This window comes from Sprattus sprattus, assembly GCF_963457725.1.
Source record: "Sprattus sprattus genome assembly, chromosome: 8".
In the NCBI taxonomy this organism is placed as follows: Eukaryota; Metazoa; Chordata; class Actinopteri; order Clupeiformes; family Clupeidae; genus Sprattus; species Sprattus sprattus.
In genome coordinates, this window is record NC_137927.1 from 16,190,591 (window position 1) to 16,203,907 (window position 13,317).

At 42.8% G+C, this 13,317-nt stretch overlaps 2 protein-coding genes across 2 annotated transcripts in view; one reads left to right on the forward strand and one right to left on the reverse strand.

Annotated features, from left to right (window-relative positions):
- The first annotated feature begins 929 nt into the window (after positions 1–929).
- LOC308368887 (mitochondrial inner membrane m-AAA protease component AFG3L1-like) lies at positions 930–9,949 on the forward strand. The gene is made up of 17 exons (XM_080843175.1): positions 930–1,199; positions 1,482–1,566; positions 1,659–1,739; positions 1,828–1,967; positions 2,287–2,436; positions 2,635–2,709; positions 2,841–2,965; positions 3,154–3,436; positions 3,673–3,810; positions 4,831–4,984; positions 5,862–5,969; positions 6,867–6,992; positions 7,127–7,237; positions 7,697–7,812; positions 8,245–8,445; positions 8,673–8,867; positions 9,052–9,949. Exons 1-17 carry the CDS (start codon positions 1,080–1,082, stop codon positions 9,274–9,276), a joined length of 2,433 nt encoding a protein of 810 aa, XP_080699301.1. The 5' UTR covers positions 930–1,079; the 3' UTR covers positions 9,277–9,949.
- A 2,129-nt stretch (positions 9,950–12,078) lies between these two features.
- LOC308369127 (dysbindin domain-containing protein 1-like) overlaps positions 12,079–13,317 on the reverse strand; it is a gene marked incomplete at its 5' end in the record, with an annotated part of 17,510 nt that continues 16,271 nt past the window's right edge. The window contains one exon of the mRNA XM_080843469.1: positions 12,079–12,303. Within this exon, the coding sequence (XP_080699595.1) occupies positions 12,149–12,303 (155 nt within the window). The 3' untranslated portion in view covers positions 12,079–12,148. The remainder of the gene's footprint in view (positions 12,304–13,317) is intronic.

Genomic DNA, 13,317 nt, shown 5'->3' on the forward strand with positions numbered 1-13,317 from the left:
TGAATTAGAGGCAAAAAGGCCACTTTCCTTGACAGCGGTCATTAACTGCATAGCAACGGTCAGTTATCGGAAAATAGTTGACCGCAGAACGTTGGGAAGCCCCATTCAAGTGAATGGAGCATTCTACAGCATTAAGAAGAGCCGTGTAATAAATGGGTTTAGATAATGATCAGGCTATAATAAGACCACATCGGCTATGTGTTTGGTGGTTGGTGTAAACCGGGACATATTAGCTTCCCGACAGGTTTTTGCCGGGACGCGGGACACGCAACTCAAAATCGGGAGGGTCCCGGTAAAACCGGGACGTCTGGTCACCCTAGGTTAAGACCTGACCTCAGCCAGCCCAGCCGCTCTGTACACCTGCTGCCTGCCAGTGCCAGCATCTCGCATTTCGGATGCTGTTCGATTCAACGCATCGCGCGTTGCGGCCGAACCATTTCGCAAGCGCTCAGGGGGAAGGGCAAATGACAATATGTTAAATAACTAACGAAAACGTTATGGAAATCGACAGTTGTGAGTTTAATACGTTAATTTCCAATTACCATTTCTTTGTAATGAGACATTTTTTAAAAAAAGGCAAGAATATTAATATTATATTATTAATTGCCATCCGTGGGCCGTGCTGCGTTGGGCTGGGCCGTTAGAATCAGTACCACCTTTCCCCGCCAGTCAGCGCCCCTGTATGTAACCATACCTCCATGTATGTATGGTGAGTACATTTTGTTCTTGCGCATCGAATTCACCGTTGGCCAACACGCCCACCAGTCGGAGCCATGCAGTGGGTGGTCACGTGACTGACTTTGTTGTTATAGAAACGCCCCCATTCATTATAAGTAGTGTCTTAACCAATGATTTAACGCGAATTTGGTCATTAAAAGTACAAGGAGCCACTGCCTTTGTTTATGCTGCTATATGGTGACTTCAAACTCATAACCTCATCGATTTCCATGGCACTTTTGTGATCAAGCTGTGCGAGAACAGGCGCACAAAGTCTCTCCACAGCATAACGAAAACTCTGTAACTTCAAGCAGTTGTGCATTCGTAGCTTTACTGAAACTGAATCTCGCCTCATTGTAACCATGGTTCGGATGTTTGGACTACTTCTGACGGCCACCGGGCCGATTAAATTCGGAACAAATGCAGTGGGCAAAAATACTAGTGCAATTGCAGCGTTGAAGTATTGTGGGTCGACGGTGACGGTATGCTCTTTTACCTATATGTCATAGTTAATCTGCATAAACAAAGAATACAAATGTTATTAGCAAAGTGTTGCAATGTGATTTTATTCATTCATTAACCATGTTTTGAATGAGTCTACTGCAAAAAAAGAGCTGGTCCTTTGCAGTGTTGTTGAACAGCTTTGACTTGCCCCCTTCCCCCACTTTTACATGGACGTTTTAAGTTGCCATGCCTAACTTAACTTAATTTGACCTGTCGGAAATTTGTGCAAGATCAAATATGCAATATTTTTTTGTTATCAGAATCTGGGATTAAAGAGAAGTCTGTTGCTTGGAGGAAAAGAAGTCGCTGCTTTCGCCAGGTTACTCTCCGTGAAGCCTCCAAGAGGTAGGCCAATGCCCAACTATCTAGACATGTAGTTTTAGACCTGAATTATGAAATTGAAATAGCAGTTTCAGACACCAGACCTCGTTTTGCAGGTTTTGAGAAGTATTTCCCAAAGAAGAGTGAAGATTCTGGAGAGTCCCCTGGTGTCATGAAATCATGTGATGAACCCAAAGGTAGGTAGCAGAAAAGACTATTCACATGCATCTGTTTGCACAGGTTGCATTGTAACAAATGTATTGACTTGTCATGTCTGATTTTTAGATGTGAACTCCAATGATCCTCTTCCAAGTGAAACTAGAAGGAAAGTACACGGGGGAGGTAGTGGAAGAAAGGAAGGAGGAGGTGGACATGGAGGAGGAGACAAAGGCGGCGATGACAGCTGGTGGACCCGCATACAGAGGGTTAGTGTTGACAATCAACTGGCACGATTGCCCTGCTGCAACGCCTTTTGATTCATGGTGCAGCTTCGGCTTTGGCTTTGCCTATATTTTCCATAGACCTATTGAGGTATCTAGTTGCATTCCGAGCTTAAACCAACGACTATGTCCCACCCATCTCTCTGTGAATGGGGTTGTTTTTTTTGCCAGCTCAGTGTTGGTATCAACAGCTGGCACTGGTTGGAATGAAATGCAATGCAGTCCCTTTGCTGTGCTGCTGCAGACATGTTAGCACTGCACACTTGCTGTCAATGCTCACTGGTCCCCTCTTTTCCCTGGACAGGGCGACTTCCCGTGGGACAAGAACAATTTCCAGTACATGGCTTTTGCAGCCGCCGGAATGCTGTCAGCGTTTGTTTACTTGCACTTAAGGGAGACCGGAAAAGAGATCTCCTGGAGAGATTTTGTGAACCACTACCTCACACGAAGACTGGTGAGGACATGCAGTTTGTTTTGATTGGTTGAATCTCTAAGGATGCATTATGGGTGGAGAAGAATACGTAAATAAATTAGCAAAAAATACCACTTTGGTTTAATGCAGTGTATTTTCCCATACACCAACAGTACATTGCTCTCAATATGCAAAGTTGTTGCTTGAATCATTAGTTGTTGTGTCATACTTACTTTACAGGTTGACCGTCTTGAAGTGATTAACAAGCAGTACGTCAAAGTGATCCCAGCACCAGGAGTGCACACAGCTGATGTGGCAAGTGACATCACTTCTCCCTAAAACTACGTTACTTCTTTTCACATACCGATAACCATGGATCAGTTTGAGTGTTAGCACAGGTAGGAATTGTTTTAGTAAATGCCCTTTTTTTGTGTGTGTGCAAACAGAGTTACCTGTGGTTCAACATAGGAAGTGTGGAGACATTCGAGCGTAACCTGGAGCTGGCACAGCAGGAGCTGGGCATGGAATCTCCTCACAGAGTGCCAGTGGTGTACAGCACGGAGAGCGATGGGTACGTTCATGTGCACGCAGAGAAGGCCACAATGCTTCTTCCGCTCTGACACTCCAAAAGCATCTCCATAGCTCATTGTTTATTGTTCCAGCTGACTCTGACAGATAGCTTAGTTAGGAATAACAAATATGTAAGAAAGCTTGTTATTAAGGTGTATGTTTTGGTTTACTCCCCTTTTTCCTGTTTAGATCCTTCCTGATGAACATCCTCCCTACAGCACTTCTGATTGGATTCCTGCTCTTCACTCTGAGGCACGGGCCAATGATGGGTGGCCGTGGGGGTGCCGGGGGCGGGGGCCGAAACAACCCCTCCAGCATGAGTGAATCCAAAGCCAAGATGATGAAGGGCAACATTGACGTCAGGTTTAAGGACGTGGCTGGCTGTGAAGAGGCCAAGATTGAAATCATGGAGTTTGTGAACTTCCTGAAAAGCCCTAAACAATACCAGGACCTGGGAGCCAAAATCCCCAAGGTACCAAACTGTAGTTGAAAAGATGACATTTCAATATTTAATCCTCGTGTGAATACTTATGAATACGGCATCTCAGAGAAAGACTAGATTAATGGCTTGCGTTCATTGGTGTTTCTTTTACTTGTGAGTTGGTGAAAAGTTACTAACATTTATCAGCTGGTTGTGCCTGGTTGTGCCTGATTTCACCACACATAAACATGCATAGTGTTAATGTTACTGTTTTCTCTGTCCCCCAGGGCGCTGTCTTATCAGGACCCCCAGGGACTGGGAAGACTCTACTGGCCAGAGCCATGGCTGGAGAGGCCAACGTCCCTTTCATCTCAGTCAATGGCTCCGAGTTTCAGGAGGTGTATGTTGGAGTTGGGCCAGCTAGGGTGAGAACAGCCTATGAGATAAGCCAGATAAGCGGTTTATTTCAGTGGCTTACAACATGCGATCTGTTTCATTAATTACCCTCCACATGCAAACACAAATCTTGTTGTTTTGGGACACAGCCAGTGTTGGGAGGGTTGCTTTTAAAGTATAAAGTAAAATAAGGATTACATTAGCATTAACAGTAAGGATAGCTTGATGGATAGATAGGCCCATGTGCCGATGAAGTGTTATTAACAGTATTTGTGTTAAAGAACCTATAACAGCAATGTTTTGTCAACTCATAAATCACAAACAATACGAACAATTCCCAAATAACTTAACATAAACTTTTAAAACATTTATCAATGTTCGCAACACCCATCAAAAAGGGGAGTTACATGCCTGCCATAGAACTCTGTGTCAAGAACCCGGACCCATGACTGGCCTAAAACTTGCTGGCTGGATATATTGGCCTACAGCATGATAAACTGATTTTACATTCCCATCACAAACTTGAGGTTTCCATTTAGGCTATTATAACCTGAGAATAAAACAGAAAAGATACACCTGAACCTGAACAGGTTTTGCACAACGTAGGCTGACCTTTAACCTAACTAATCAGACTTTATTTAAAACATGGTTTGGCAGGAAATAAGGCAGTGAATGAAGAGGTTAATGACATCATTCTAATGTGATAGGTGTGCCTGCTTTCTCACAACTGATAAACAAGGAAGGCATTATGATATGCTCTCTCAAAATGTGTTTTCTGAGATGGGCCTATTCCTATTAATATGTTGTTTTTGCAAGTTTCTCATTTTCAGTCCAATTGTTTTAAGTACTTTAGGAGCGGTGTGAGTCTGCAAACTCTGGCTTATGGAAATATTTGAATTTGAGGGAAATTAGCCTACATATGACGAACTTTATAAGTACCCCCTTCGAGAGATCAGTGTTACTGTATTCCGTCCAATAAATATTATACTGTGTGTATAAAAGATTGATCTTAAGCCAAGAGTGTTCTTTCATTTTGTGACCCTTCTCAGATGAGAGACATGTTCAACATGGCCAGGAAGAATGCTCCGTGCATCCTCTTCATCGACGAGATCGATGCCGTGGGCAGAAAGCGGGGCAAGGGGGAGTTTGGTGGGCAGAGCGAGCAGGAGAACACGCTGAACCAGCTGCTGGTGGAGATGGACGGTACGTGTGGATGGGGGTTTGCGGTTAAATGGAGTTTGGACAGAGGGGATTGTGGATTGTAAAGGCCCTTGGGTTTTCAACTGATGCAAGTTTTGCCTTGACCTGTTAGTGGGTGTACGTGTTTTTGTTGGGCATCTTTGCAGTATGAATGAATGAGTTGAGTTGATAGTAATCATCATTTATTGGTGGGTGTTATATATTATACGTGTCATTGACATCTGTGCCAGTGTGAAGAGAGCTTTGCTGACTAGGTGTTAGGGATGGAGTGCAGTCAGACGCATTCTTCCCTGAAGCTGTTTCGAGCTTGTTGTGAAGAGTGCTTGTGGAAGATCTTGATAATTAGTCAGCCTGTGACCTGACTGGATGTTCTCTGGTATTGAGTTGTTCTGGTGGAATTATTCATAAACAAATTAGACTAGGATCTTGCCAAATGCTCTAAATCATGTGAATTTTTGTCAAAAGCCTTTTTATGAGGCAATGACTGTAGTTGGAAGGGTTGTGTGGTTACACAACAGTCTCCATAGAATGCCCTTTTGCTCCAGTAGCTCTGTTGTGGATTAAAGTCATTATTACCTTCATTTGCTTCAGCTTTGCTTATGTAATAGTTGCAAGTAATTGAATGGTCTCATTTGTTGAATAACATTTGATTGAATGATCTTAAGTCATCAGTTGTTTTTGTTCTTTATGACGTTAGCAATTTTGTAATTCATCTGATGTACTATTTTCATTGTATTGTTTTAAATCTCTTTCACATGAAATTAATGTTCAGTGTGTAAAGGTAATTTCCAATTGAAGTTGAATCTTTAAATTCTGTAAAAGTAAGATTGCTCCTGTGGGAATTCTATTTTTTATTTTATTTTTTTCCTGGATCTCCTAGGCTTCAAAAGCAGCACCAACGTGGTCGTCTTGGCAGGAACCAATCGAGTGGACGTCTTGGACCCTGCTCTGATGAGGCCTGGCCGATTCGACAGGCAGATCTACATCGGTGTGTATCCCCAACTCTGGTCTTTAGCCCGGAGATAACAACTCCTGAGTCTCGCAGCATTAGGATTACACAGAACCTCAGGGAACTCATCTCTGCAGTTGCCACAAATCCACTACTTAGCCAGCTTACAATAAAGCGATGAAACAAGATTATCTGATCTGCTGCTGCATAAGGGTTGACATTTTGGGAGATTAGAGTCGGCCGGTAGCACTGGTGACGAGGTGTGCAGGTGTTCCCTACTCATCCCCAGAAACAGTCTGAATCTGAATCTGAGCCTAAGTCAGAATAGCTCAGGGGGAGCCATCTTCTGCAAGAGGCAAACGTTCATCACTTTGAGCCAAGATCCTTTCCTCCTCTGCCTACTTTAATATGTTATATATTTTATATTTAAAAAATACTTTTAGACCACTGATGATTTGGGAAAAATGTCATAGGCCTTAATTTCCCTGATTGGCAGCAAGCAAAGCAACAAGCAAAGAGCAGAGTCCGCTGTGCATGAACTGAGGTTCATTTAATAATTTAGTAAAATCATTTTTCAAATGTAATACCATGAGCAAGATCCTAAGTGCAAACAGGGGAGGGTCAGCGTAATACTCCCACACAGCACACCATATCTTTAGTTCATGCGCTACAGACTTTACTCACTGCTTTGGTCAATGCCTGTCAATGAAATTAGGGCCCAATGTCTTTATTTCTTGTCAGATTTACACTAAAGATTTGAGCCTTTCCTATTGCCGAAAGCTATGTTTAGCCAGTATCCCCAACAGGCCAGATGCCAGGCTGACATGGAAAATCTAAAGAGCTGATTTACCCAGTACCACATCTATTCTTAGAGCAATTATGTAACCTCCCTCCCTCCTCACATAATTCTTCTTTTCTCTCACCTCCGCCTCACAGGTCCCCCTGACATCAAAGGCAGGGCGTCTATCTTTAAGGTGCATCTGCGTCCACTGAGGCTGGACCTCAGTATAGATCCCGATGTCCTTGCCAGGAAGCTTGCTGCTTTAACACCTGGCTTCACCGGTGAGTAGGCTACTGGGTCCAGTCTTGATATCAGCTTCAACTACATGCATCAAGCGCGTGCACGTAGTTGATACAGTTTTATTCAAGGGTTCTTACGGAATCATGACCCTACTAATTGTTTTCTTCATTTCTAGGTGCTGACATAGCCAATGTGTGCAATGAAGCAGCACTCATTGCTGCCAGACATCTCAACAAGTCAATCAAGGCTAGGCACTTTCAACAGGCCATTGATAGAGTTGTTGGAGGTGAGTAATGTCTGTAAGTGCTGTAATTAAGACGGTCATTACACGGCCCCGTTCAATGTTCTGTTCTGATTGATACGTTGAGGTAGACCACTGTGTGCCATACACTGGTGTTAGCTAATTTGTTAGCTGTAGTGTTCATAGACAGAAGCTAAAATTGCAGTAAGCTAACCCATTATACCAAGCTATTTCTTCTTTTGGTGGGAAGAAGGCGTCAAAAAACCGGTGTTACATCACAAAATAACCTCCAAGGTGGTCAGACCATTGAGGAAAATAATCAGGTTGCTGTATTATGCGTTGATCATGCTGAACTTAGTTTAGCAATGTCAAAAGTGTGGTTTCCTCACTCAAGCTTCCTGTCACCGGCTGTGATGTTTGGCTGTAGGATGTAATGAAATATTAGCTGGAAACAGGGGGTATCAGGTCCCTATCTTAAGTGTTTTTACCCTTGCTCACCCTCAGGGCTGGAGAAGAAGACCCAGGTCCTTCAGCCCACTGAGAAGACAACAGTGGCCTACCATGAAGCAGGTCATGCTGTGGTGGGCTGGTTCCTGGAACATGCTGACCCCCTTCTCAAGGTTCATTCAGTTCCTGCCTCAAAATGTATAGGGAAATTAACAGGAGACTAAAGCATTACTGCTCCTTGTATGAATTTAACTCCACTAAACCCCTAACAGCTAGATGGCTGTTGATTAAGATTGATGCTCATGCAGTTATGTAACATACTGCTGCCATGGAAATTACACTTCAACCCTTGGTCTTGATGTCAGTATACATCTTCCCTGTAGGCATGGTGATTAGGTCAATGAAAATTCAGTCAGTCTTTCACAGTTTTGGTGGCAGCCTGTTAATGGATAACTTTGAGATAGTAGCCTATGTATTTATGCTAAATGTTGATGCTAAGAAAGGCCAGATTGTAGTTTGATGAATGAAGGGCAACGGCAAAGATTACTGCTTCACCTAAAGCAGCAGTCTATAGATCTGTGTTTCTTTTCCCCCTTCACCCACAGGTGTCTATCATTCCTCGAGGGAAAGGCCTGGGTTATGCGCAGTACCTGCCGAGGGAGCAGTACCTCTTCACCCGCGAGCAGCTGTTTGACAGGATGTGTATGATGCTGGGAGGTCGTGTGGCGGAGCAGACATTCTTTGGCAGGATAACCACGGGGGCCCAGGATGACTTGAGGAAGGTCACACAGTCTGCCTATGCACAGGTGTGCCCTGCCTTCCCTCATGCGCTATCCCACATCTGACACAGCGTCCACTGAAGCATGCATACACACACACCTTACTCTCTCGCTCTTTCTCACGCACACACACCTTCTCCAACACATTTTTGTATACATACACATGCTAACAAGCATTTATATCAAAAAATGTTGCAATACAAATTAATTGATCATATAATGGAAATAAATGTATCGTGTATATTTTGTTTCAGATTGTACAGTTTGGCATGAATGACTCCCTGGGTCAGATGTCCTATGACCTGCCCCAGCCCGGGGAGCTCGTGTCCGAGAAGCCTTACAGTGAAGCCACCGCGCAGCTCATCGACCGAGAGGTGCGCCAACTCATCGACAAGGCCTTCGTAGCGACGCAGCGGCTCATAACCGACAAACAGGATTTAGTGGAACTGGTAAGAACTGGACAAAAAGAGTGTATTGTGTCATAAGTATGCCATAAAGCAAGGCTTTAAAAAAAAATCCATTTTATGCTGTTTGTGTTTTGCATGTTGGAAAAGTAAGATACAACATAAGCCATTAAGCTTCTTTAAGACTATGAAATGGTGAGAAATGTACTTGATCCCTCTCCTGCCTCAGGTTGGTAAGCGACTTTTAGAGAACGAAGTCTTGGACAAAGGGGACATGCTGGAGCTGCTAGGGCCAAGGCCCTTCGAGGAGAAATCGTCCTACGAGGAGTTTGTGGAGGGCACAGGCACTTTTGATGAGGACACAAGTCTTCCTGATGGCTTGAAAAACTGGAACCAGGAGAAGAATGAGTCTGAAGATCCCCCACAGCAGCTTAAAGGGGCTGTGTACTTGTAATCTGACAGTGGGGCTCGGGGGCATAACCTGGAGCCTGGCCTTTTCCCAGCAGGATCAGTGGAGAGCTGTAGGGTTACTGGACATGCTGTACCTACTGTACAGGTGCAGTGGGGTAAGACGCTTTGGTTTTAAAGCTGACCTGCTTCCCTAGATGAACAGGGTTCAATTCCACTGACCTTGAATTTGCAATCTTCTGTACGTTATGTTCAGTTGGCTTTGGCGATACTTGACACAGTTGATTTCAAGGTGACAGCAGAGGACTTCACCGCAAGGAAAAAAAGGAGAAAGTTACCTAGTAGCCTATAGGCTACATGGGATGCCTTGTAGGCCTAGATTTTTTTTAAACAGATGTTAAAGGTTACAAATGTATCAATAAAGCCAAAATTGTATTGGCTAATGTTGAGGTTTTGCTTGGTCAGTTTGGCTGGGTCATTTGGATTCAGAAAATAGTCAAACTGATTTGAGGTTGTTCTTTTGTCAACCTAGCTGTACATTATATTGGCGTTTGTAACAAAGACTGTTATTGAAACGTGACCAGTTAGTTTCAAATTTGTCCGGTAAAATAAGTTATTTCCAGACACTGGATCGGAACCCTGGATTGTATGTGTGTGTGTGTGTGTGTGTACGTGCGTTCCTCTGTATACGTCTTATTTGTGGACGTACCTGCTGACACCAAGATGTACATTTTAATTGAAATATGGTGTCTTTTATTATATATTACAGAAGTTTATTCATGTGGTTTCTGATTTCCAACATTTTGCATTCCAGCTGGAAAGAGTTTTTTTTTCATGCTGTTACTCCAAGTGAAGTCAGTTTTTTTTTTAAATCTGTGAATTAAAAAAAGTAATTTGTACTTTTGATAGTGTTTGATAGTGCAAGATTTGTGATGTGTACCAGTAAAAATGAAGTGATAAACATTGTCATTGCTTTGTGTGTTTTTAACTGCAGAATAATCAGGATGGAGCAAACAAAAGTCTTCTTTTTCGCCTCCAATGAGGCCATGTTTGATGAATGTCTGTTTGTCTGAGTTTTACAGTGAGATTAGCCATGTTACACAGGGATAATTCTTGAAGAGATTCCATATTTATTATATTGCCCCTGTCAGAGGCTTTTAAGAGCTTTCTCAGTGTATTACACAATGTCTTACTGTAACCATATGATGCTAAGTGGTTGGGTGATGCATGCTGTGAAGGATTAACTTTCAAGCCAACTTTGAAGTGTGGCAAAACAAACGAACACAAAATGGCCGAAGTGCTGTTTTAGAATATATCCCCTCTTAATGCAGTTTGGATGTTGACTTTTTTCATGACAACCCCTCAATTATGTCTTTCAAAATGTGAAGCCAACTCTTGACAGTCTGTACGATGTGAACATGTAGCTCTCAAGTCTATATTTAAATGTTTGATAAAACAACTTTTGTATGTGTTCTGCACAGCTCTGTATACAGTCATACCAGCTGCTGGTATCATATGTCTGTATGTTAGAAGTTTTAATTTAGAGATGTACAACACCAGTGTTCCCAAGGTCTCTATAGTGTCTTTACTATCTCTATAGCGTTAGTGTCACTATATAGGTCAGTGGAATCCCCTCCTGCTGAGTCTATGTAGCTCCCTGAAAGGTGAAACCTATAGCCCCTGTCTGTTTGACTTAGGGGTACACAAGTAGCTCACTCAACAGCAGCGTCTCTGGGTAAGGCAAGTATGAATACATGGAATACATGTTGGATGTGAAGCTTAAATGGACTTTAGTACAACCATCTACATTTGTTTGACATGAATTATCTTTAATAGTAACAAAAAGGTTGAGAAGCAGTTTGAAAGACTCATGCTGGAAATGTAGCTTATTAAGTGATCATATTAAAGGGCTGTACTTAACGGACTAGGGTGGATTAGTGTTGGTGTGAATGAGCAGTTGGTCTGCTTGGACTACAAACTCATCAATTTACATAATTTCTCTTATCCAACCTCAGCTTAATCCTCTCTTGTTTTGGAGATGTACTGCTCCAACCTTAAAATCATGAATTCATATATTTGGGGAGTATTTATCTTATAATACAGTAATGTAAAGCTCTACCAAATGGACATTCAGCTGCAAAGAAATTGTATTTTATTGGTTCTTTTACAACTCTCCAGCTATTCATTTTTACACACAGTTTCCAAGAATGAAAATGCATGTTGTGTGTTTATTCCTATGGGCAGTGTGTATGTCTGTTTACTTTGGCCACACCATTCCATTATGTTACTTCGACTGGCAAATGCTAACAGAAGGGAATGCTGCACAATGCACAACGGTGTGTTTATAATGTGCGCATACGATTTGAAGATGGTCCTGCTAGTTTAAAAGGCATCACATTACATTAGAACCATACAGTTTAAAAATAAACTTCCTGTCAGTTGCCATGGCACGTTTCAGCTTTTCTGGCACAGCCCAATTAAAGGCCTCCCAGGTCATCATACAGTGGATGAAGGATGGATAACCCAGAATGCACTATGTCTGCTGTAAATGATGGCCAGTATCAATCACCTTTCCCCTGCCTTAGGAACTCCAGACCTCACCAGACTCTTTGAGCAACCCCTCTCACGCAGAAAGCCAAGTAAATATGAGAATGTGAACACATAGTGATGTAAGTATACCGTTTCGTTGATGTATGCATGTGGATCTCTCCATGTGTTATAGTTCACCCACACTTGCTTCCTTTGTTAATGTTTTTTTTTTTTTTTTTACATTACAAGTGCACAGCAAGATAACCACAGTCTTGTGTCTCTAGCACCATTGGTTGATCTCTTTTTTCTTCTCCGGAAACGGGCATCTGCTCTGGAACTCCGAGGTTCTGGCTCTGCGCCCGCTCATCTTCTGGTCCTGTCTAGACCTGTCAGGGATGCTTGGGTCGCTCCATCTTCAGGTAGGGCTCAGTGCTGTCGGAGTCGCTGTGGTGCTTCCTCTCGCGCGTCTGCTCCCCCTTGCTGCAGCGCGTCCAGGAGGGGGAGCGCATGTAGCCTCCGCGGTGAAGAGGGGGGTGATGGTGACCTGGAACGGGACGGGAATTAGAAGGAGAGGAGAGAGAGAGAGGTAATAGTTCCCTTTTTTCTTATGGGTATTCACCAAGAACGACACATCATGGATATCCCAAATGGAGGAAAAAATAATTCACCTCTCCATATTTCTGGGGATAAATTCCTCAACATGTCTTCTTGTCACAAAACACTCTGTTATCTGCCAAATGTTAAGTTCTCAAGAGCTAATATGCCAACAATATGACAGGATTTAGGAGTGTTCAGAGGGATTAAGAGCAGCCTTTGTCAGAGCTGGCTTCACTGAGTAAGGTGTGATCAGGCTGATTGGAAGAGTGTGTGTGTATATCTGTGTGTGTGTGTGCATTGAACATAAAGTAAAGGGAAGACTGATTGCTCTGGGATAAGAGGGCCAGTGAGTTTAAGACTGGAGGAAGTGGAGGTATGATCTGGTTAGATTTGTCTTTGCTATAATGATTACTACCCCTGGAGCCATCCATACACTGCTCTCTTTGACTGGATAAGCACTGTGCTGTGCATTCCTCTATCATCAATCCTACTGATGGCAACGAGTACATAATCGGATGATTAGAAAAAGACAAATGGCTGCCGTTTTCTCCAATGTCAGCCACATCTATTCCCTAGTGCTAGTGGTATGGTGAGTATAAATGTGTTTTATACACCGCTTTTGTATGTGTGTGTGTGTGTGTGTGTGTGTGTGTGTGTTTGTGTGTGTGTTTGTGGGGGGGGGGGGGGGATGAGATAGATGTCTATGTGTTTTTTTTTAAGAGCTAGATGTCTATGTGATTTAAGACAAAATATTTGATAATCTTTGAATCTATGTTATCAACATTATTTAATAAAAAATGTCAAATGTAGGCGACATACATACTGTATGTAGGAAAAAGTCTCGTAGTTCTGTTCCATATTTTATCCTACCACCAGGTGGCACCTACTGCCACCTTTACAGATAAAACAAGAGCCTTCTGTGAAAACTAAAAACATTATTATATGGTTTAATACACCTCAT